Here is a 24,178-nt window from a genome sequence, read left to right on the forward strand (position 1 = left end):
GTTCCCATTCCAAAGAGGAAAGTGCGCCGCGCTCTAGAAATGGTTATGGTAATAGAGTATACCGAACATTTCCTCAGTGGACACAAGATTTCTCTGCTTGTCTCCGTATATTTTTTAGCTCGGGAAGGGTGCAGATAAGAGAACGCGACCGCCTGCAGATTCCTTTCAGGTTTTGCAACATCTCTGAGAACCTGAGCACAGCAAGTGTCGACCACTGATTCCACGTTTCAACTCCTCCTTCCTATAACTTCCACACGTATCATGACGGTATTGGACATACAATGGTATGTAATGAATATCGCGGGCTGCCTATCCAACCTCTCAGCGTGGCCTTATATACTCTTACGGTGGCGATACAGAGTAAGGAGTCACGAAAAATCGCGCAAATAGACATGCAAAAGCGCTTCACCAGAGCAGGCTGTTTTCTTGGTAAATGTACACTAGCTAGATTATAACCTCTGAGGCTCTACAGTATGGTTGAGCGCTTCGACCGGGCTTGGAACCAAGTTTTGTCAACCGCGTCTTAAGGGGGAAGGCAGTGAGCTACAGCGATGGCCCACGCTTGTTAGCCGTGCTCGGTTCCGCCCCGTACCTCGAGAGAAGTCTTACCAGTCTGTCGTTAGACTGCGATATAGCCTCGTCCAGTGGCGTTCCAATGCCTAAACACCGGAACTGGTTATACGATATCAGGTCATTCTCGAACATGACACGATTCGGTGACGCGCCGTTTTCCAGAAGAAGCTTGACAACCTCGTCTTCACGATTCGCTCGAACAGCATAATGTAAGGGTTGACCCATGTCTGTCGAGGCTCCATGTTCAAGTAGTAACTTAATGACATCTCTTGAAGCACACCTAGCTGCGACGGAGAAGGGCGTAACATCGTATCGACATCGAGCATTTGGATCAGCACCATGTTTGAGGAGCCAGCTAACTAGCTCCGGATCGAATAATGCGTCACTAAGAGACCTTAGCATAACATAAGAATGATGATAATAGGGATGACTTACGCCAACGGAGGAGGACAGTCATCTTGCATCACTTCATTAATATCGTGGCCGTTCTGAAGTAGAAGCGCGAGTATTGGGTAAGAGCACGCTTTGACTGCACAGGTGAAGTCTCGGACGGAAGGCTTGAATCCTTTCTGCAGTAAAAGATCGACTATCATCAAGTTATTGTTGTTAATTGCAGCACTCATAGCATGCATTGCATCATCCGAGGCTTGTTGATCACATGTGTCCAAGTCGAGTAGAGTCTGAACTCTGTCGAAATCGTTGGCGACGGCTGCACAGGTAAGAGATCCTGCTGAATCAGGCATACGGAGTTACTGAAGGTTTATATTTGGCAATTTCAACGGAGAAATGAGTTTGGTACGACAGAGCTTTCGATCCCGATGTCAGTGTTGATGGAAGATAATAAATTGATGGGCTAACTGCGACCTTTTAAGCAAGTGCGCTGGTGCCAGGAAGAATGCGGAGTAAGCCTAGGGGCCTTCGTGGTTGACGAGGCAACAACACATTGAGAGTTGGACGGAGTTTAGAGCTCGCTTTACACCTTACAATTCATACTCCAGAATTTACAAACCTCCAAGAGGAGTGTTTCGTACTTAGAGTCTCCACTCATACTACAACAATTATTTGAAGCCTCTTTCAAAGGGCTGTGCCAATAATAACTAAGCTTTCGACTCCAACTTGTCTACTCAAAATGCTTGGGCGTATTTACTCATGCGGATTGAAAACCTAGATATCCGTACTCCGTACGGAGTGGCCACAATAGCCACATTTATTGGGGTCAAAGGTCAGTGTACAGCAAATACTTCTCGCAAACCCAAAATTGCTTGTTATTCACACTTGCTTTCTTCCAATGCTCTGCCGGGATCAAAACCTTGCCAGTTTTCAATTCGACTTCTCGGTCTCCCTTTTTCATATTCACAATGCTTGACTTGACGTATTTGAGTTTCTTTGTTTCCGCCTTTTCCTTCCCAGAGGTCCCTGCAACCAGCTTCGAAATGACTTCTGGTGCAGGGACAGAATTCGAGACACGAGTCTCGTTCGAGAGGTTTGCTGTAGACTCAGAGGTATCTGGTCTCGGAAATATTGGGTTCGTGTAACGAACGTCTTGAGGAAGGCTTGTTCTGAGTTCGGAAGTAGCTTGCCTCGGAAATACAGCATTCGAATAGCTCACAACTTGGGGATGTGAAAGTCGGTCGACTTTCTGTGAAGGAGAGTTGTAGACTCTCAGAATAGGCTTATCCTCAGCATAGAGAACAGCACCATTCGTAGCTCTACCATCCACAAATGCGGTACCATGTTCTTCACCTCGAGGTTCGCCAGGCAACTTTACATGATAATCCTGAATTGGGAAATCAACTTTGAACCTCCGCAAACACTGTTCAATGAACGCTTTCTGGTCCGGTAAGGCAACCTTACCATCAAACCTCGCGTATAGGAGTGCGACTTTATAGTTTTGAAAAAATTGTCGATTCTGCAGGTATGCTTGAGCGAATTGTTGCATTTTCAGGACTAGGTTCTTGTCACCAGCTTGAGGATCTTTCGATTCAAGACTAGGATTTGGAGGTATATGTGCGGCTACAGTGGCTATTGTGGAGACTAGATAGACTCCATGACAAGCATTGAACCCTTGCGATGCGAGAAATCGTTTTCCCTCTCGACCATAAACGAAAATGGCAACTTCATTCATGGCAAAAAAGGAGGTCTGGGAGGAGTATCGAATCTTGCCGAAGGTAGGAGGATCCATGTTATCTTCTGTCGGACCCGGTCCTAGAGACAGAGAGAAAGAAGCTTCCACGGGCGGAGCTGCAAGGCATTAGCTACCTATCGTCATATCGGGAACAACATACCAAGTACTCTTTCCTGATAATTTGACAGGTCAGTCTGAGAGATTTGAATTGTTCCTTAATCCACGCAGTTTGATCAATCCAGGCTGGAGATGACAGCGCCTTTGTGCTGAATAGTCAAGGTCATGCATTGTCGTGATCTTCTGAATATAAAGTATTCAATCATACTCCTTGGCCAGCGCTGTCGGATCAGCATAGCGAGCTCAATGCTATTTTAATCGCTGCAATCTACCGTTGCCCAATCTGGGGACCTATCTCGCATACGCGCGTTACATGCACGCGACTCCAAATTTTGAGCCAATTGCCTGCAGACACGACTTTGTCTCCCCCTCAGTACCCGAGTCCTTAAGTCCTTAGGTCCTCAAACGTTGAGGACTTAATAACTTAACTTATTAAATTCTTGAGCACACATAATTCTTAATCCCTTAAGTAGATCCGTTCCTTCGAAGTCCTCCCACCTGATTATTCGCACTGATGACATCGGACCCGATTTCCCTATTCCTTTCCCGACTCAATGACTGCCAACGTTTGCCTAGAGGATGGCACAAGTCACTGACCGATGCTCAGTCTGCTCCAAAGGACTCTGATGATGAGATATTCCTCACAGAGGGGCCGGCCACCTGGCTTGCCTATGTCCTTGTGAAGAACAGTGCAGAAAACTCGATGACTTTTCATGGTAAAGCAGATTTTCGCCGTGTTCTCGCCGACCTTTTAAGGTCGTCGATACAGGACCGACGAACAATGGCAAGAGAATTGTCGGTACGAATCCCATCTCAGACCCAAAAGAAGATCAACGAGACAGTAAGCAGTGTCATGGTGCGACACCGAAGCCCTTGTGAGTATTCAGTTGAAAATCTTACCCTCATTCTGACTTAGCTAGGCACCACAGATAATGATAACCTTGTGCACAGCCTAAACACGACACTGAGTGAAACAGGCGAGCCTTCTCCTGCGAATGAGCTGAATGCTTAGGACCTAGCGCCAGACTGTCTATCTCTTGACTCTTCTGACCATATATTGGTGAATGCGCCTGTCGCAAAGGCCACACGTCTCTTCCCGTTGTATCTCTCGAATGGAATCAAAAGGGCTCCTGATCCAGGAAACAGGGGTGCTTTGATAGCCCTCATCTCGATGACCTTTCCGAACGCGACTATCATGTCCCAAAAGCCAAGAGTCATCATGTCCATAGAGGTCATGGTTAACAAGGTTGAGCATCTTGCTATGGAGTTGTATGGTGTTCATTTGGAAACTCACCAAGGTCTTCGCTACGTTTATTTCCCTGGCGGTGCCAAAGTCCTACCGAATCCCATCATCACATTGCAGGGGTGTCAACCAGGGAAAATTTCCCCCATCTTCGGACCAGAGACACTTAACGCAATTACAGCAAATCCTGATTATCAGGATGAAGTGAAGCAAGGATACGACTGTACAGACTGTGTCTTAATGTTGATTTCGCAAGCGGCTTCGGATGGCGCAACCTTCCTTCTTTCTCTGGCACCTATGGAAGGAACTGAGATAAAGAACAGACTGTATGAATAGCGAATATCTCGCTTCTGATCCATATGCCTGCCACCAACGTAAAGCACTCGATCATTTCTTAACCCTTCCACCCTGCCCTGTCAGCCAAAGTTCAATTCCTCTTTCCACTGTTCCTTTCCCGGTGCACACATTGTAGCGTTCTGTAGGTGTGGTCCTATCGCCCTTCTCATAAACCGTGACCGCGCACTTAGACCAGAATATCTTCTGACCTGCTCCTGTGACCCATTGAGGAGAAGCGAGGGCCTCATCGAAATTCACGGGTGTATCTAGGGGTTCGATTTGAAATGGCTGAAGAGTGTCAGTAGTAGTTGGAAGTATGGGACAAGTACTAACCATCGAATTGGGAATAACTGGTTATAAACAGGACTTTCTTGGTGGTGTAGATCAGGAATTTCAGGGACGGAAACGCGTGGTCTCGTGCGCCTGGAGGGGAACTCTGTGTATGATTGTCACTTCTGCACCAGTTGAGAGGATAAAAGCTAGCAACAACTGTACAGTCTGCTAGAACATCAAATTTGAACAGGCATTCGAAGTACTAGAGGATCGGGTGAATGATGTGGCTGCGAAAAAAGTTGGCATGCGATGGGGTTCTACGGCGACAAATGCGGGGAGTTCCGTCAGCGCAGGTTGGGCATGAATTTCTGTGAAGTTGCATTCAATCCTGTAGTACCCGCCATCTAGGCAGACTCGAATTCAAGCCAGTAGGATGATTCATTCTGATTGGCAGACGTACAGTACTGAGGACATAATAGGGAGAGTTTTATGTGCTTCGAGGAGATAATGACTTAAGCACTTAAGACTTGACACTAGGAGGGAGACTTGAATAATGTGGCAAGGGAAATCTTGGCACGAGGGATTCTGCTCCACTAGGCAACATCCGCTTTGATATCTTGCAGCCTGCAAGTGACGAGACCGATCTATCTACTACAATTGCCCGTATCCTGGCAATTTTCCCGGTTTACAGCCTTGAGTCTCATCTCATTGCACCAGCGGAGGCTGAAATCCACGGCTACTCACTCAAGTGCTCCCAACATCATATCCTCTCACTGTATTGGTCTGAGTCATGATTTGGTTGCAAGCGTTAAACCCGCTCCCTGCAGGTATTCTCTGATAGCTCTTCGCATAAGAAGGTCGTCACCGGCAGTATTAGCTCCGGATACATCAGAAGGTACGTACATGCTTGAATATGGGTCAAACATGCAAACCCTTGAAATACTTTGCGCCACAAAGCAGGCTAAGAGGCACCCTCGATCCTTTACCTAGACGATAATGTCTCAGTCTGAGTTTCCAAGGACACTATGACCTGTCAATATAGGTCGCATACTGCTCTGCAACCTCTCTTCTTGACATAATCCTGCAGTATGAAGAGCCAGGTTGCGATGGTGTTGCAGCGATGGTCTTCGACAAGGGTCTGCGCTGGTCGTTCTGAGATACCTTCGATCTTGATCGACGCGCAAAGTAGCCAAAACCTCGAGTGTGAAGCTGAGCTTAGTTAGCGAATGCGGACAACGGTTCCAGCGGATCATATGAGTTGTTGGTCAGAACCCCTGAAGCCGAGTTGCCCGCGTATCATGGATCGATGATGAGCACCAACAAGGAGGGTTCTCTGTACACTCCGATGCCCGTCTCCAGGTATAAGAATGCTTGATTTCTCCAGGTTGACTGACCTCAAGACTTTGCTTAATATCATCGGCTGAAGCATCGAAATTCAAATTTGTTACACTGAACACGCCAACTCACCCTTAGATCTTTGACAATACCCTACCGGCTGGCCTTCTCGTCTCTTCTTTCGTTTGCTGGACTTCTCTTCGAGGAACACACTGCTGGTTATCGACACCCACAAGTCTTGACTTATCATGTCAGAAAACCCAAGAGACGATTCAGCCAAAGCGCCTAAAGAGAATACGTCGTCTTCTCCGGGTAGCAATAAACCTGCAGCTCAAAATGGAGTAGGGAGATCTCCCTCTTCTGACTCGAGCAATACGAGCTTTATGAGCCAAATAGATCCAAAAACGGGCAGTTCGATGAATTTCCCCAACCGAAAGGAGAAATAATAGGTATTGTGTTGGTCTTCCTCCCTAAAGCCATTACTTATGATTAATAGTGCATGCTTCTGATCATCTGACATGCTGTTTCGAACACCCAATAATTGCTGGTCCTATGGCAAGATCTTATGATCATATCCAGGTGAAGCGATATACGAATGTTCAGTTTCAGAGAATACATTCCTTCATCAAAGTCTGTCGTCCGTCACGCAGGAATAGGCTATATTAATGAGCTAAACAGGATATATTGTCGAGTCTGACCTCGAGGACCATGAGGTCGAGTTCTATCTGTTTATATAGCTAATAGGAGTGAGAATTCTCCGTCCGATTGAGGTCCTTCTCGCCGTTGCATAGAAGGCCGCAGGTATTGTCTCATCCGACCTATCCTTGGGTGAGATAAGCGCCTCAATAGGTAGCCTATATATTGTCAATGAATGCGCCTTGACGCAATATATAGAATGAGCGTCTAGGGTGAGTAAAATGAGCGTGAGCGTCTATAGGCAATAGTCCTATAGGCTAGTGGATTGTAGTTTGTAAAGACCTGCGTCACGGAGTACTCCGCAACTCAGTGTCTAACAAAGTCCCTTTCCTGTTACTCTTTTCCTTTGGAAAGTGATAATGCACGAGGAACAAACAGTCGGTTTCACGGCTGCGATCTCCTCTCGTTGTTACTTCTTCGTCACTGACAAGGAGTTGGGCCATACCTAGCTAGCAGTCTGTATCAGGCACTTGATCACATAGTGATGTCTTGATAGGAAATTGGTTTTAGTGTGAGGAATCGGAGATACTTATTTCCGACTACTACATTGGCTGACATGCTCTTCCGTATATGTAGAGGCCAGCCCCCTTCGGTTGTAGTTAGCCAATCTAGTTCTCTTTACGCCGCCAACACCAAGTCACGTGTTTCGACAAGGTATTTTTGTGGTCAATGTCGACGTTGGGAAGGTTTGCCGATGCTAGATGCCTTGAGTCGAACGAATCGCGGTCGTCCACGTCGCATCGTTGTCCGGATCAACGTCGATTTTTAGGGTCGAACAATCAAAATCTCATTAGAGCCCTGGAGTCATAGCTCTTTGCCCACCTGCCGGCGACATAGCACAAAGCATAGATCGTGGTGAGACAGAGTATTGGAGTACAAAAACCTGGCCACGTCCTTTGTAAACCTCACTCTGAATTTTTTTCAAGGACCACTGCAAGATGTCGGGTATTCAATCTACAAACGCCTTACGAAATGCGGCAAGCCTAGTCCACTTACACGTATCTGAGATGGTACCAGTGCCAGAATACAGCCATATCTTGCGATTGGACTTCAGGAATCGCGAAGAGCTGTTAACGGACGAACGGCAAAATGTTGTTCGAATCTATAACAAAACAGTTGTATGTCAAGAAATTTCACATTAGGCCCAGACTACTAACGGTGGACATAGTTTGTCGCAATCGCTCTACAGGAACGTGAGAATGGCGTGGATATAGAGTGGGACCGACACATAGAATATCTTCATATCTCCAGGCCGTTGCGAGCGGAGCCGGGCCAAACGCTGGTTGCCATCGTTCTGCCTGATCTCGCTGGGCTACCAGATAGAGTTTTGACACCGCCTAAAGAACAGATCGATAAAATCGCACATCAGCCCACAAACGCCACCAAGTCGCTCGAGACTCATCCACAAAGCCCAATCCGATCACAATTATCAGGGAAGCCAGTGAGTAAGGAGAATACTGTGGTACTATCAGAACTCCAGGAGATCCACAAAAGTCAAGTTCCGCAAGAAGGAGATATCCTTACAGCATACGGAAAGGGTACGATCGATCCAAAGCCTGGTGGTCTGACGATTGTCCTCATGCGGTATGAAAGGAGGAGCCGAGTCGAGCGTCGGGAAAAGTAGATCCAACATCGTCTTCATTGGTATTTGTGTAGTCATTATCCAGAAAGCCTAGGAGGTTCGGTTGATCAAAGAATTCCATGAAGTCTGTGTTTGCCTGTTCGAAAGGATTGGAATCAAAACCCATCGTAGTGCCATTGTCAGCTTGGACAGGAAGCATAAACTTCGTGATGTCACTTGGTGTGAGGTTAATTTCTAATGGCGGGCCAAAATCGACCTCATCCGGCCGCACTGGTAGGGTAGTATTGTCGACAGATGTCTCTGCTATGTTGTCTGCAAAGTGTCCCGGGGGGACATTGGGCGATTCTAGATAGGCATTTTGAGACAAAGATATGTCCAAGATTCTGTATTCATCTTCAGAGTCCAGCAGCATCCCGGCGGCGTCGTTTCCGGGGCAGGATTCATCTGCCATGAGCTCCTGCCTGGTCGGCCCATGTTCATCTCGACCGCCCACATGATCGCCCAAATAAAAGGGTCCAGGTGCTTCGATAACCTCCACGGCGGTCTCGTCCATCTGTTTCTCCGACTCGGTGGACGTCATCATGTGGCTCGCGTTCGATGTGACATCCGAGTGAGACCTCTCTTGATGTTCGGTGTTTTCATGCCCACTTGGTGTTGTATTATGCATCTCGGAGACATCACCAAAAGTGCCCATGACGTCGTTTTGTTCATGAATGCCGGTGTTCAGTCTCGATGCTGGTTTCGCATGCATATAAAATGGGAGAATGCCAGTCGCAGTTCGATCGACCGGTAAATTGAGGGAATTGAGTTCGGTTTCCAACACATGTTGATTGTCTGTCTGAGAGGAAGTGTTATGCCCATTCTGGGATGCTTCTGAATCGCTGAGTTGACTTGTACCACCCGTTTCTCTGTCTGGATCTAGGCTACTTGAGGTAGGTGTTGTCTTTGCCGTAGTGGCCTTCTTTTTGGAACGCCGTCTTTCGTCCCTAAAGTCTTGTTGGAGCCGCAAAAAAATGCTGTCGCATACAATGTGGTCATACAAATCTATGGGAGAAGCATTAGTGTTGCTAGTAAGGTGATAGCTTATCCGCTTACTCTGCACAAACCACTTGACAATAGCGCTCCAGGCGGTTGAAAGGATATTGTCTGTAAACACCTTAAGCTGCCCACAGTACTGTCGTGCAGCGTCAAGTTCAACCTCGGTTATAGAACTTCTCTCGAAACTATGCACTGATAAGCGATGATCTTGGTATCCCAAATGAGAGAGACAAATCGCTTACCAAACCACATTTTTATGAATCCCAAGTGAAACTCCGCGCCCTAGCAAAAGCCATCTACGTCCTGCAGTGGTGCATCTCTTCACTTCATGGTACAGCGATTGGCGCTCGTGTTCATCGATATTTTTCTGGGTGGCAATCTTATCCGTAACAAGTCTGATGCCCCCCGACCGACTCTTGGTGCGTACTTTTTCATACGTTGTGTTCAGACAAACAATCTCCCTTAGCACTCGGTGACGTAGTCTAAGCAGTGTGTTGTCTTTTTGAAGGTAGTCTTTGTCGTACTGCAGACAATTTATAACAGCTTCTATGCTGCTCCCGTCACTGGTCTTCGGTGCCTTGCCCCAGAAAAGAGAGGGGTCCTGAATCCATTGGGAAGCATCGCTCAGTCTTGACTTAGTTTGTTGCTCACTCAGTCTCCATTCTCGTAGCATCGGCGCTATTATATCGACTTGGTTCAAAGAGAGGGTCTGATTGTGATGCTTTATCGTTTCCAACCACGGTCTGACATCCTCACTGGAGTTCGTAGTTTGCCTTTCGCTCCCTGCTTGGAAAATTCTCAGAAGTTTTGGAGGCGCTTTGAGAAGCGTAGAAGGAGCCCGTGTGAGATTGGTTACGAGATCCCCAAGGGTTTTGATTTCCGTATTGTTACAATTCTGAAGTTTCTTCCCGAGTTCTAGGATTGTTTTCAAGATATCTGGATCTACTTCGTCACTTTGAAGGTTACCCATGTTTACTCAAGGTAGAAGTCCAAGAGACGTCGTTAGAAATTAGGGACACTTTCATCTTGGCGGCTGTTGCCCGCGTTCACCTGAACACCTCACCACTGAGCCTAAGATGATCACACCCATGTGACTCCATGGAGTTCTCTGTCGTTCAAGATTATGAGCCGGCCCTAGATTGTTGACCATGATTAGTAGTGAAATTAGGGTGCCATCTTCGTTTGAGATGGCCTGGCCTGGGAACGACATCGGAACGAGCTCTTCGATTTCTTAAGATTCCTCTAGACACCCAGCAGATAAAGATCCCTTCTCCTGCATGTCCACCCGTTACCTGGTTACCTTGTCTCCTCTGCTCTATTTATTCATTCTATTGCTCACCCACAGCTCAACCACCATGACAGCTCCAACGAAAGATCCCGCGTGGCTTTACAGCGTGATTAACATATTTATCACCATACTATTCCTCGTGACAGCTTACACTAAGTTACAGCTAAAGCGCGCCGCCCCTATCCTTTGTTTTTTGAATGCCTCTTACTAAATACTTATTAGCATTACCCTCACCATCATTATCTATTAGGCTCCGCCCTATACTGTTCACATTGTTACGCGCGTGTGTCTTTTTTCCCTTTATTTTCTGGATATAAGTGCATTTCCCTTCACCGTTAAATAACAATCTAACAGATTATATAGGCTACTAAGGCATATACTTACCTAAAGTGTGAACATTTAACTTTCTATATTAAGTATAACTAGACAATAGTTTAAGGCATAACAATTTTTTTATCCTTTATCGCTTTTAGCCTACTCATATTCTCGTTAGTCTTATCATTAGTATTATAAGGGTTCCTCTTTAATGACTTACTTAAATGGCACTAATAAATCACCTATATAGATAGACTACATTTATTAGCTCACTTCTCTTCACCCTTTCTATCTCTCTTTATTATCTTTTTTAGAGTGGTTAGGCTAGGACATTATTATTAATTATAAGATAAGAACGACGTTATATTTACCTTATATTATCCTATGATTTAAGTTAGTTAATCTTTTTAATTGTCTTAGCCTTTATTATCTTTAGGCTATAATAGAGATTTAATTAATAAAAGATATTATGCCGCACGATTAGTTAGATCTTTAAGATATCACTTCCTTACTCACTTATAAAGATTTAACTCTTAGCTAGTAATAGCTTACTAGGAGCGTCCAGGATCTTTAAGTTACTGCGGCTTAATAAAGACCTAATTAGTAACGTGTCATTTATTAGGCTTAGCCCTAGCCCTAGCCGCGAACAAATTCTAGGGGAGTACAGCATAAGGTCTAATTAAGTGATAACATTTACTGCAATGAATAACCTAACTCCTGGGCAGTGAATAGAAACCTAAGATAACATTATATTCAAGCTTTTAAACTAACTCCCGAACTAACTTCTGTTAACTATCACTTCCTTTCTATCTTCGAAGCTGCCGGTGATTAAGATTTGTGATAAGTAATGGCTTACACACTTTTAATTATAGACGAATGCTGTTTATTATTCTCAACGGCTTAGAAGGCTTAGAATGCCCGTGATATCTCTTGAGGAGGCGGTCCTTATGCTGTACTGTCTTAGTAGCATGAATAGTACACGCATTCCGAAGGAGTATATTAACGCATTAGCCGAGTTAAAGAAAAGGCTCTTATACTTTGCCATTAACCGGCGTAATAAGGGTGAGATAAGAGAATACTTTGCTATGTTACCACTAGTTTCCATCGGAGCATTAATTAGTTTGCGCCTTAATAATAACGATTATACTGGTGTTCTCCGCAGATAGGTTTTAACATATAAATATAGGTGACTTTATATCCTTAGTGGGGATCACAAAACAGAGATCACCTTTAACTGCGAAGAACTAAAGAAGTCGCACATTGTGCTAAGTGAAGACATAGGATAACTATACTGAAAACTTTCGAAGATAAAGAAATAGGTTGGATTCACATCTCTACAGAGCTGTTCGTCGACGTCGAAATGCTAAGTCTTTTCTGACTAATGTCTTGGCCAGTGTGGTTATCGTTCTTTTTCCTTCCACGGGGACTCAGAGTTAATGGCATAAGCTGGGATATATCGTGAACTTTGGTCTTCTCAATTGAAAGAGGCACTAGCATAAAGAGACAGACATCAGCTCACAAAAGGTATCTTTATCTCTTCGCCGACTGGCCTGGAAGAAACATAAGTTCCGTATAATGGGATATCAGAATCTCCTGGATACTGTTAAATACGTCACAACTGTCCCATCAGTCAGGTTTTGAAGTTCGTCTTGGGCGCAGGGAAATGCTGAGGTGGCGCTCGTGACCCTCGACAGCGGTGCACATTATATTTACTTTTGTCAACGGGCAGACAAAAGTCTTAACCCATCATATTTATTATGTATTCTGCCTTCTCAAGTCAGTGTGAACACATAAAAGACGTCACTCGCCAGAACAATCTCTTAGTCTTCATCGGCCCTCCTAAATATCTTCATTATTAACCGTCTACAGAATGCCCAAGTTTAGCAATGCCCCCCCAATGAAAAATCCTTCAAAGCACGAATTAACCCTCTTACTAGCTCACTACGCTCCGGTATTTACGTTATCACAATCCTTAAACTAATCTCTATATACACAAGAGAAGTCCTTTTTTGAATTCGATAATAGCTCTATAATTAGCTATATAGCACGGATATAAAAGTATTTCACCGAATGCCTTCTCATTAAAGGTTGTCTTTATTCCCTAGATCCTCACCATTATACATAAAGATAGCCATTAACATTCTAAGCTTCGATCCTTCTGATGCAGATATCCTTTATAGATTATTCTTTTAAATGTATTTATAAGAATAAGGAGAGATAAGATATGAAGAACTGACAACATTTTTCGCCATGGACGGGAGTGTAAGCGCCTAAATACTAATCCTTTGCCTACCAACATTTATGCTAGTACGCTTATCACTCTTTTTTTCCACATGGTGGTTCACTCGCAGCTTTATATCCTCTCCCATACTCATATGTGGGTGCCTATGCGGAATGGTTATCTGGAAATCATGCCCATAGCGGTCAGGCTAGTAGCCAGGCAACATTATTTATTGGTCATTATGTCAGAACATTTCATATTGTCTCGCGGCCAATCTTTATAACTTATTTATATTATTGAGAACCTAATTAATATTATTATATGTAGGTTTATTGTGGAGGACCGTCATAAGATCCTTAAACTTTGGACTCTTTAGACGCTAGTATATGTCCATAAACTGAGACATCCGTTTTGCTCTCTTCGTCACTTCTTAATGAGCATCCTTCCCTCTGAGGTCTTTCTTAAGTTACTCTTTACATTCTCGTCCCGCGCTTTTGCATTAATTACATGGCCACTTCTTCTCACACTAGCTCACTATTAGATGTAAAACTTATTAAGAGGATCAAGCGATATACCTTTCTTTTATGTTATTTATAAGTCTCACAGGCGCTGCTCACATGCTTAGTTTGTCAACACTATGACTTTGTGAATTTCATTATCTTACCCTTCGAAGGACTCATATTTAGTGGATTTTTCAGGCAGGAAATCAACGTTACGAATAGACTTAGAGTAGTGATCATTAGGGGTCGTAGTAAATTAGGTCAGGAGAACAGGCTTGGCCTGATAAACAAGATTACTAAACCTTCACGTCCCTGCATCAAAAGCTAGGCTGTAAACCAGCCACCAGAGATTCATTCCTTGACCTTAGACAGCTCCCTAGTTATCTATATAGTCTAGCCGACGTCTGGAACGCATTAATAGAGAATAAGAATCCTTTGCAACCTCTTTCTACCGTTCACTTTCTGATAGTCCCTCTCCATATTCGCCCTCTTTAGTTATGGACTTAGCAGGATCAGTTGAAGCTCGCTACTTGGAACCACCCGGCGAAGTGCTACCGATAATGGCCGGATATTTTCCCGAACACTGTCTCACACTATCATTAGTGGACCAGAACATATTATTTGTGCGAGGTGTGCGAGATGTGCGACCTATAAAAGTCAAAAACATCTTGATCAGCCATCAGGACGGAACAGATCGCATAATTGAAATCAAGCAGATCGGAATCCTTAACATTCAGTATGAGGATGTTGGGACCGGCAAAAGAGGGTCGGAGTCTTTAGAATGTGGTATCTTACCATCTACGTCCCAACCACCTTACCATATCATCCTCAGCACCGCAGACACCGTAACAATATTTCCGCAGGCCATTCCGATCGGTCGCATGGCAATATACCGTCCTGACGCCCAAGAAACTTGTGGTGTCTGTGGTCGGACTGGAGCCACTGTGACACATGGCGAATGTAATCAATGGTTTCACACGACTTGTGGGCGGGATTCTCAGCCAGGTTCGAGCAAGCTACCAGTGGGTTTAATCGGTACCCATGAGCTTTGCTCAATTGAACTTTGTCGCAAGAGCATTACACACCTACCGCGCCTACGTGATCCAGCGATCACATTTAAGGCTCGCCGCGCCGGTGAGGCTAGTTCTTCCACGGAAGAAGCTCAATTCGCCACGAAGGATTACGTTACTCAGTTCTATTCTCCAGATGAGACAGTGATTCGTGTCTGGGGTATGTTTCCTCAGCGAGGATGGGTTCGGGTGAGGAGTCCGCATTCAGGGGTTAAGGATGTCTTCTCCCGTCTGGTGGGACAAGACACAGAGAAAAAGTTGAAAAAATTGGGTTTCAGGGAATGGAAGGGTGAGCGAGCTCAAGAATTTAGGGATGCGGAGTATGATGCTCTCAGAGAGGTCACAGTCCGCGCCCCTAGCATTGCGGGTGTTTTGGTGCCAAAACCTGTTGGAGCTGGCAGCTATCAAGATGGGAAAGACACGGTGTGCTTTTTCAGTATCACCCAGTTTCTACCTAGTCAACAAGTTCAATTTGAGGGGCAAGTAAAAAGACTGGTCGACTTCCACGGCACGGAGCAGAGTCAAGGAGACAGGTTTGGTTTCTCCCACCCAACGCTGTTCTACGACCAACCCTTGAATGTTGGATGGCACAACTCATGGCTTGATTGTTTTCTTGCATTGATGAAGCTTACCGTTTCTCAGGACAAAGACAGACATGGGCCGTGAGAAGATGAAGATACCTTCGTCTCGATGTGCACACAGCTTGCTGACCAGCTCCTTGGCCCTTTGAATGCCAGGCCAAGGCTGACCTTAGGCTGGTTGAATGATCTTCACGGCCGCTCCACTACTTATAAGCCAGCAATCATCTATGCGCCTCCTGAATGGGAATGGGGATGGGCTACCCTTTCTCGGCTTCGGGAAAATGAAGCAGCTTACGAGCTTGTAGAGCAAGAATGCGATGAACCTAAGGACCAATTTGAGCAGCGCCTCTCCTTTTATGGTGTCATTCACATGTTGTTGAAGAGCAAGCGGAGCCAATTGGACAGAAAGAGGTATGCGAGATGAGAACGCCCCCGAATTAGGCGCCATTCAAGCTAACAATTTCAGCGCCATGCGAGTCGTTGAAGATTTGTCCACCGAACTGGGGCTCGAACCTGGTAAAGACAGCCGATGATCTTCACACGTTGCGGATCCAGCCGTAAGTTTTGGCGTGATACTGTTGCCAAACGCATTGCGTTGTCAATTTTGGAGCGGTCAGAAGTCAAGTTGCAGAAATCGACCAGCCCAGCGAGCGACCTATCAGCGGCGCCTTCCTCGGTCTCCTATTCAACCCCAACATCTATGACTATAGTGGGAAGCCTCCAAGGGTGCATACAACGAATGCACAACAGCGCAGTGGTGACCAGTCTCCACGATAGCTGCATCGGTGATGGAAATAGCACACACGATGACTTGAGAGCCTGAGGGTTCAACCAATTGAAGAACAAACCAGAGAAAGGGATTATACTGGGGCTTTCTAAGGACGTGTCGGGAAAGTTGAAGATATGTCAGGACAAGACCTTGCGATCTTCACTGCTATGCCATAGATCCAATTCTCTACAACATCAATCGCTGTTTTTGTGGCATACACTGTCAAGATCAACGTTGACCCTGATGCCGGCCAAGGACCTAAGTCAAAGGTTGGTTGATAGCAGAAGGATCTTCCGCTCTTCCTTGACACTGACGGCACCGCGTCTTCTCCTTGTAGCTGGCCAATGCAACCATTAAAAGGAGAAACTGGCATACGCCTTGGCCACGTGGAAACACATCCCTACTTATTCGAGCTTTCAATTGCACCCCCTTGTTAAAATGGCAGCTAAAAACTCACCGAAGTTCAACGTGGAATTTATTGAATCGTCATCCAAAGGTTCTGAATCTCTAGCCTCCTAAGATCTTTAAAATGCCATCAGTTCCCCCCTTCCTTTCAATCAACATTAGCTAGTATCCCTGAAAGCACGTTATCACGATAGTCAAGACTGATAAAGCCAAGATGGCCTTCAGAATAAAGATTTCTCCCCATAATAGCTAGGAGCCTGGAGTGACCATTACTTCTATAGAAGAACTACCTAACAAACCGCTTCTTAGAATAAAGTGACCCTCCTCTCTTCAGTACACCTTCCACCAGTTAGTCTTTTACACCATTTTCTTTTAACACAATAATAGTCACTTAGAGGAAGCACTTAATACTAGTACTAAAATGATAGGCTAGTTCACCACCGAAGCATATCTCTAGAAATTCCCGGAGCTCATCACGCTTCTCCATTCTTAGCGCCCTCTTACCTTATATCCGCCATATAACTAGCTAGCGTCATTTATCTAAGAATTCACTGTCAAATATAAGTCACACCTTAATTCGCCGGATCTTTTGCTGGTCTGTCAGAATAGCGCCATAATTTAACTATATTACGCAGGCTATACTTTACTTATTGATATGTATCGCGTGTAGAAAGGCGACTTCCCTTCTTATAAAGAGCCCATTAATTTCCTTATAGATAGTGACAATAATAGCTTTAAGGTACTCCTAAAGAGTGATAATAGCCAGTATAGAACCCTGCTGGTAAAGTCAATCGATAATCTTCACTTAACTACGAGTCCCATGGCCTAAGTGAAGCTAGGAAAAATGCCAGGGAATGACGGTGCTTTCGAACAAATTTGCGACTATTTAGGTTTCTCCACTACTGATTTAACCACCGAAAAGTCATAAGGTTGATGATAGGAAGAATGTCCGGAAGCTTGGTCTCTCTAGGGATTGAAATCAGGCACTCGAAGAAGCTTCAGAAAAGGTTAAATGATCGCGCTCACCTGTGATTCTAGCGTGAAGGTATAGCGGCCAGTCACTCTTTCACTTTTAAATCCTCGACTCTCTTCTGGCAGCGTGCCTTCTCTCTCCTCTCTGCCCTTTCTTGCTCCCTGGCCCTGGCCCTGGCCCTGGCCCTAGCCCTGGCCTCATTCTCTAGGCGTCTCCGGTTTAACTCCTTGTCTGCCTTAGACCGGCTCGGCATCAGAACCATATCTTTGATTAATGTGTGGTAGGACTTATTATCAGTTAGGTCAAAAGTGGGACAAATTTTGAACCTTTAACTTGATGTGTGACAGTGATATATAGCAAACAAAGAGAGCCCTGATCATTAAAGGAGATTTATGGCACCTTTTTCTATGATCTTCTCCAGTGCATAGATAAGAAGCGATTATGCGAAGTGATATAGATTAAAAGAATTCATGAAAGTAAACCCGTTAGATTAGCAATAAGTTAATATATAATATTCCCCTAATACTGTGTATCCCTATATTCGGGCCTTTCTCTAGATAAACTGCTTAACCTCTGGCTTATGAAAAGGCAAATTTGGGTACAGACTCTATAACCTTATAAAGTCCATTAATAAGATATGTGCGCGCGTCCCGGGACCACTTACCTTAGATGACAATCTCAGTAATAATGCTCACTCATTCTTTCCTCACCGACCATTCAATTTACCTATTCTATGTGAGCACTTATTTCAGAGTGACAATGTTGGCCAAAATTGCGCCCCTAATTAAACACGTCTCCTAGATCTACCACATAGATACACTATTATCTTTTTTAGTGCTATATATATAAATGCGGCTGACTTCACTTATTTTATCACTGACTTCATAAACTAAGCCATTACCTTCCGTCTCTCTTAAGCTACACGCTACAAATATATCTAATCTACTCTTCTCGTACCTTTTATTCTCTTTAAAGGCCCAAAGATAGCTCTACCCACGACCATTGGTAAAGCGTACAATATCATTCTAAACTAACTACAGGACTTTAATGACACAGACAAGATTAACGACCTTTGCTTAGCTATTACAGACTTCATTATGGCATAGATTACTATGTAGACAGTATCGATTTGTGTCTTGGTCCTAGGCTAAAGAGAAGACCCTCAAATGTAGCCCATCGTTAAGCGGACCAACGAAGAAAAATACAAATAGACTCTAAGATCATTATCAGGTGCTAGGAAAGAACTATTTAAGGCTGTTAACTATTGGGCGCTCCTGGAAACGATGATAAGGTGTCTAGATAATAAGGATCTGGAAAAGTTACGCTCTACTGCCGCGAAGTAACTAAGGGTTCTTATGATTAAGCACGGTTATATTTGATATAGACAACCTTGCTTAAACAGGTATCGGTGGACATGGGCGAACGCACTCGAACATAGAGTGTCTAAGAGTGGCTGATCATAGAAATTGTGCTAAAGAGACAGGGAATTATGTTGCCCCGGATAGCTAAACATGTGGACGGCAGTAATAGTGATCATATTTCTCTTATATTTGTTCATTAATCTCACCGATTGTGCATACTGTCTCCATTCCCGTGACGTACGGACTCTCTAGAACGGCTGACGGAGCAGGTGGGATTGTATGAGATGGGACAAATTTGGCAGATAGTATTAAGTGGTTCAATATCTTGACATCTCTTCATATTTCTTATAATGATGATATGACAGAAGAAACTCGCGGATGCTGTTTGAAGATACTTATTAAAAAAGGCTCTTCGCTTCCTCTGAATTCTAGACTACCCGTTATCACGATATTAACAGTATCTGCAGCGTAATAATAAGGAACTAATCTACCAGAATAAAGATCTTCCCTCATCTCGTATCTTTTCTCCCGACTTCCCTTTCTCTTCTACACCTGCCTACCAAAGTCTTCTCTCATAAGATACCGTGAAACTCCCACTCGTTTACCTCCATCAAGGAACGGGCTACTCCAAAACGAGGTTCGGTTTTCTCTCTGATTTACTTGAAGTGTGACTAATCTTCGAAAAAGCGCATGACAACAACTCCAGAGCCTGATGAACCTCCGGCACAGATCCAGGTAGGATGTGAACTATAACCACTCATTTCCAAGGCTAACTAAGTCCCAGTCGCCCCGAGACTTAGCAATTGCTAGCCCAGGGTTTGAATTTTTCTAACGTGTCCAGGTTAGTAGTTACTAATGAAACTCGCAGGTGGGCTTCTAGCACCTATTTAGTGAACTCGGAAGACCTGGGATATTGGTGGCTAGGGAACCGTCTCTATGGACGTAATATATATTCTCGCTTCTTCAAGCCCTTTAACATTACTCAAACGAAGCAGGCTTCCCATTTCCCATCGATAATAGGGCAAAAGAAGACCACGATGCCCGACATGCCGTGTTTAAGAAAATTCTGAAGAATCGGAACTTCTGTGCGCCCGTCAGTCTGGAGGGCGCAGATGTGCTTAAACTGTACACTAGAACGAGTAAACTGGCCATGAAAATCGCGGACGAAAATCCGGCTTATTCAGTGATCGGCGTTGACGAGAGCCAAATGCAGGTAAAATTGGTTCCGCCAAACCTTCGATTCGAGATTTGTGAAGATAACAACAGCTGGACATAGAGACGGCCGTTTCGATTTATCATCATGTGTTAACATGGAGTGTTTATAAAAGACTTGCCGGGTCTAATACGTCGATATTCTGAGTAAGTTTGAAGGACTAAGATGGAGTATAGGGTTTAACACGTAATAGGATTCTCGAAGATAAAGGCTGGATAGAATTCTAACTTTTGACCTTAAGTCACTATTCGCAATCTGAATAGCAAGTTCTAACGGGTGAGGAAAGCAAAGTTCGGGATATACATCGTTATCTATCACGTGGACTGGCCGAACTCGGGCTATAGCTGGATATACATGACAAGCTTACTCAGATACTCAAGGAGAAAAGTTTTCACAATCTCAAACACCGGGAGTTTCCTGTACCTCTTGGACGGTGGCCAAAAGACAAGGAATTAGTAATTATGTCCGTTAAAGAAAATAGAAAAGACGGCTAATATTATGACCCAGAAAGATCTAGGTAATCTGTGGTTAGAGGTACTTCACGGTGAACTAGAAGCATTAATGCTCCTACCCTTAAGTGAGGGCCTCAAGTTAGACTACCAGCATATTCAATTAATTCTTAAGGACATTCGGAATGACTTAACAAGATGCGCAAGATCATAATGGGTAACCAAAGTGTACGTTTACCCTGCTCCGTTATTACTGTTAACTCTAATGAAGCAATAGTCATATTGTCTACGCACAGAAAGGATGTGAAGGTAGAACCACATAGATTTCGCGTACATTAACGGGGTAAACTTTCCGAGGTATGTATATTCTGGACTTTCTTCTCGTGCCTTATGAGGCCTCCCGAAAAGATGAAACCTGGATGACCAGTTTTTTGTAAAGTCTTAAAGCCGTGGGATTTTCTCTTGGACTAGTATATGAAGCCTATCTCGGAACGAACCATTCGAACGGTCGAACCACCAGTAACGGCCACCACACCAGATAACACCATGATTACGTTCACGTGTAAAGTGTGGACACAATGGATAGGTTCACTTAGGAAGTGTCCTAATATGCGGCCAAAGAGAAGCGGAACCTGGTTCTGATCGGACCGGAGGAGTTAGAATCGTATTGGGTCATGGATGGATTGGATACAGTAGTCAGGCCAAATCGCCGTTCCTTCACCCAGCACGAGCTTGGTTTGATCGCTTAGAAAAGGGCCAAATGACTTTGTGTATTGTAACATGTCAAATTTTGTGACTCGAATGTGGGTGGTTAACCTCGTAGGCAATATCGCTCCTTTAGAGTGGTACTTTACGATAGCATGCTGTTAATTCTGCCTCGTTCTCAGGGTTTAGGGGCAGACCCAAGTCATTCCAGCCATTCTGCCTAACTGACTGGCATTAACCCAATGCGCCGCCTTAATCCCCCTTAACCCTCCTTAACCCTCCTTGACCCGCCTTAATTCGCCTTCGTCCACCTTCACTTAAGCTAAAAATGTCAGCCTCCCTACTTTCGCTAGTAACCATGTATCCCATGTAGGTGCGACCAATTCTGAGGCTAAGTTTACCTGATAAGCATTAAATGTTTACCTGGTATTTGCCTCTCAGTTTACGAACTCTTACCAGAAGATATATAAGGCATAGTTTCACTCACTACTCACTAGTTTAAGTATCCCTGGCTAAGTATTTATCTTCTTACTCATTAGATATCTAACTGTCGCACTATATTCTATATACTGAACTTATCATGACGAAAATAAAATTAAGTAGTTATTTTAGGGGAAAAGGCTCTATAGAGTAATGTCTTCATCATTATTATCTTATTCTGCGTTTAGCTAACTATATTTACTGTTACAGCAGTTCTTATGCCCACCAAATGCGATTACAATTTGAAATAAAACCTATCTCATAAGAAGAACTTATTAACGAAGTGAAAGGAATTTATGCTAGCCTTATTATAGTCAAGAAGAAATGTGTTAAGATTTGCCAGTAGCAGTCCCAGACTATAAATAAGCTCTCTAATGAGTAGTGACAGGCATTAATTACCTTACACCGAACCCTATTATATTAGTATCATGATTTCTTCTTAGCCAGTTAATATCCTATAGTGTCACTAGCGCTTTAACGGCTATTAACAAAGTATGCCATGCCCGCCTAGATATGAAGACATGAAATTCACTCTTTTCTTAAGTTACTCTGCCATTAACTACTATTCTCACTAAAGTATATACTTAGCTTTATCTATCTCACTTATTAAATGATAAGTCTATTAATAGAATTAGTGCTTACTTTTCATGAAACATAGATAGAATGCTTAGAAGACCTAGCTTAATACTAGATAGCCATTAAAGAATCTGATATGCGGGACTAAGAGAACTGGTCTAATGTTACCTGGATATAGTATAATTATGCTGCCAATCGCTCGGTTATAACCGGTTATATATAGCATTACTTAGCTGTTTTAGCGAGACTAAATGTGGTTTATTAACTATTTTATTATTCTAAGGTACTTATTAGCGGTATCCCATTTATGAACGCTCGTAACTTAATTATGCTCTTATTCTCTCCTTTCCTTAATAAGTATAAGATAATAAGTTAGAAGTACCTTAGAGTAGAAACTAGTCTAGTCACTGCGGTAGGTGTCCTCTTTACTCATGAATTTGTCCATAATTATTATTTATATATTAGTTAATTTATATCTGAGTTAGATAGCACTATTAACAGAACAGGATTAAACTTCAAGATATAAGGAGTAGAAATGGTGTTATCCCTCATTACCATGATTCTTAACTTCAGCTCTAACGAGAATTTCCTGTGGAAAGCTCTTTGTGCGGACTTAAAGAATAAGTAGAGCTAAAATGAAGAATAATTAGATTAGTTCTTCGGCATAAACCCCTCTAAGGATCCTGTGGCTAAATCTTAAATGCGCCGCAAATTCTGGGAATAAGATGGCCCTATTAATGTTTAAGACTTTATCCAGGCTACTACGCCACTTGGTGACAGACCAGGGGTTAAATTCTCTTCTTTAGATGAAGTAATATCATACGTTCTACCTATCTAGTACCAATGTATTTCTATCGTTGCGACTAAAGTCAGAGATAGGAACATTCTCCCGTTCCTACACTTCACTCTGTCATTTCTATAGGGTCTATCAGATATTCCAGAGACTCTTATCTACCTCGAAAACTACGTTCCATGGGACAAATTGGTTTTATCGTTAAACTCGATAAGTAGATCTGGTGTGGCTGACAATGAAGTTAAGGCTCCAGGTTTTCCTCAACAACAGTCAGGCACAGGTCGTTAATTACTAGAGGACTTCTTGATACGTGGGTTTAAATGGTCTCATTATCACTACTATGCCCCCGAATTTTTTGAGGAATAAGTGATAGACGAGGATGACCGCACACTAGAGCTTCTAAGTCATGCAGCATCACGTGCAGAGAGGTGTCTATGGCTTGGTGTGAGGCTTGCTTTAGTAAGCAGAACCCTTAAACGCGTGCTCTAATGACTCACTAACTCTGTGCTTAGTTGAAACGCTATATCACCTATGATAGCGGCTCGAAACAATTCTCCTGCACAGAATTCACGCAAAATTTGCGACCTGTTTCTCTTACCAATACGTTCCAGGTCCCTGCCAGTCTTGAGAATGGAGAAAACATCTCCATGGTAGACGCCGTTAGGACTCTACTCTTAGAATCTATCGACCCCCAGGCAATGTCCCTGGAGCTGTTCTTCATGCTTCCGTCGGATTAGACACTCCAGTGATGAAGGTACAATTGTCTCCACTTAGTTCGCATCAGGATGCTTGTCGTATCTTTCAACAAGAGACAGAGTGGCAGAGTTTGAGAGACAAATGACAGGAGAACATTTAGCGGAATAGCATCACGAGTGGTCCGACAGTGACAGTATTTTGGTCTATGCACGAAGGTTCATACAGTAATGGCCAATTGGTTTAACTTAGTTACTGTGTTCTCACTTCCAGGAGAGATTCCTTGTCGATAGGGGCGACAAAACTTTGGTGGGAAATAGATCGCCTCTTTCCCTCCCGATTCTTGGTCCCTGAGTTACACTGTATTTGACAAGGAAGGGAGAATCTCACTGTACATGTACCTCTAAGCCGACCAATTTTCTAGGCATAGCAAAGAACAAATGCAAGTGTACTTAATTTCAATAGAAA

At 43.9% G+C, this 24,178-nt stretch overlaps 6 protein-coding genes across 7 annotated transcripts; 4 read left to right on the top strand and 2 right to left on the bottom strand.

The window, feature by feature from the left end:
- Positions 1-406: 406 nt before the first annotated feature.
- Positions 407-1,397, bottom strand: PV06_10630 (uncharacterized protein). Its single transcript, XM_016412197.1, has 2 exons — positions 1,009-1,397; positions 407-958 (listed from the first exon to the last, which is right to left on the bottom strand). The coding sequence occupies exons 1-2, from the start codon at positions 1,314-1,316 to the stop codon at positions 544-546; spliced, it is 723 nt and encodes a 240-aa protein (XP_016257505.1). The 5' UTR covers positions 1,317-1,397; the 3' UTR covers positions 407-543.
- A 339-nt stretch (positions 1,398-1,736) lies between these two features.
- Positions 1,737-2,755, bottom strand: PV06_10631 (uncharacterized protein; the record flags this gene model as incomplete). The annotated part of the gene is made up of 1 exon (XM_016412198.1): positions 1,737-2,755. The coding sequence occupies one exon, from the start codon at positions 2,753-2,755 to the stop codon at positions 1,790-1,792; it is 966 nt and encodes a 321-aa protein (XP_016257506.1). The 3' UTR covers positions 1,737-1,789.
- A 574-nt stretch (positions 2,756-3,329) lies between these two features.
- PV06_10632 (uncharacterized protein) lies at positions 3,330-3,827 on the top strand (the record flags this gene model as incomplete). The annotated part of the gene is made up of 2 exons (XM_016412199.1): positions 3,330-3,690; positions 3,736-3,827. 2 exons carry the CDS (start codon positions 3,330-3,332, stop codon positions 3,825-3,827), a joined length of 453 nt encoding a protein of 150 aa, XP_016257507.1.
- Positions 3,828-3,986: 159 nt separating this feature from the next.
- On the top strand, positions 3,987-4,394 carry PV06_10633 (uncharacterized protein; the record flags this gene model as incomplete). Its single annotated transcript, XM_016412200.1, has 1 exon — positions 3,987-4,394. The coding sequence occupies one exon, from the start codon at positions 3,987-3,989 to the stop codon at positions 4,392-4,394; it is 408 nt and encodes a 135-aa protein (XP_016257508.1).
- Positions 4,395-7,328: 2,934 nt separating this feature from the next.
- PV06_10634 lies at positions 7,329-8,572 on the top strand. Of its 2 annotated transcripts, XM_016412202.1 has the most exons (3): positions 7,329-7,571; positions 7,625-7,816; positions 7,867-8,572. In XM_016412202.1, the coding sequence occupies exons 2-3, from the start codon at positions 7,637-7,639 to the stop codon at positions 8,320-8,322; spliced, it is 636 nt and encodes a 211-aa protein (XP_016257510.1). In that variant the 5' UTR covers positions 7,329-7,571; positions 7,625-7,636; the 3' UTR covers positions 8,323-8,572. The 2 variants fall into 2 exon arrangements, with proteins under 2 accessions (XP_016257510.1, XP_016257509.1); XM_016412201.1 differs by having other exon boundaries at positions 7,329-7,816.
- A 5,567-nt stretch (positions 8,573-14,139) lies between these two features.
- Positions 14,140-15,703, top strand: PV06_10635 (uncharacterized protein; the record flags this gene model as incomplete). Its single annotated transcript, XM_016412203.1, has 1 exon — positions 14,140-15,703. The coding sequence occupies one exon, from the start codon at positions 14,140-14,142 to the stop codon at positions 15,376-15,378; it is 1,239 nt and encodes a 412-aa protein (XP_016257511.1). The 3' UTR covers positions 15,379-15,703.
- Between the last annotated feature and the right edge of the window lie 8,475 nt (positions 15,704-24,178).

Source organism: Exophiala oligosperma (assembly GCF_000835515.1).
Source record: "Exophiala oligosperma strain CBS 72588 unplaced genomic scaffold supercont1.14, whole genome shotgun sequence".
Lineage (NCBI taxonomy): Eukaryota > Fungi > Ascomycota > Eurotiomycetes > Chaetothyriales > Herpotrichiellaceae > Exophiala > Exophiala oligosperma.

Coding starts and splice junctions, on each gene's coding strand:
- PV06_10630 (XM_016412197.1), bottom strand. CDS start 1,316: ATGCCTGATTCAGCAGGATCTCTTACCTGTGCAGCCGTCGCCAACGAT. Junction 959..1,008: donor GACTGTCCTCCTCCGTTGGC/GTAAGTCATCCC, acceptor AAGGTCTCTTAG/TGACGCATTATTCGATCCGG.
- PV06_10634 (XM_016412201.1), top strand. CDS start 7,637: ATGTCGGGTATTCAATCTACAAACGCCTTACGAAATGCGGCAAGCCTA. Junction 7,817..7,866: donor GAATCTATAACAAAACAGTT/GTATGTCAAGAA, acceptor CGGTGGACATAG/TTTGTCGCAATCGCTCTACA.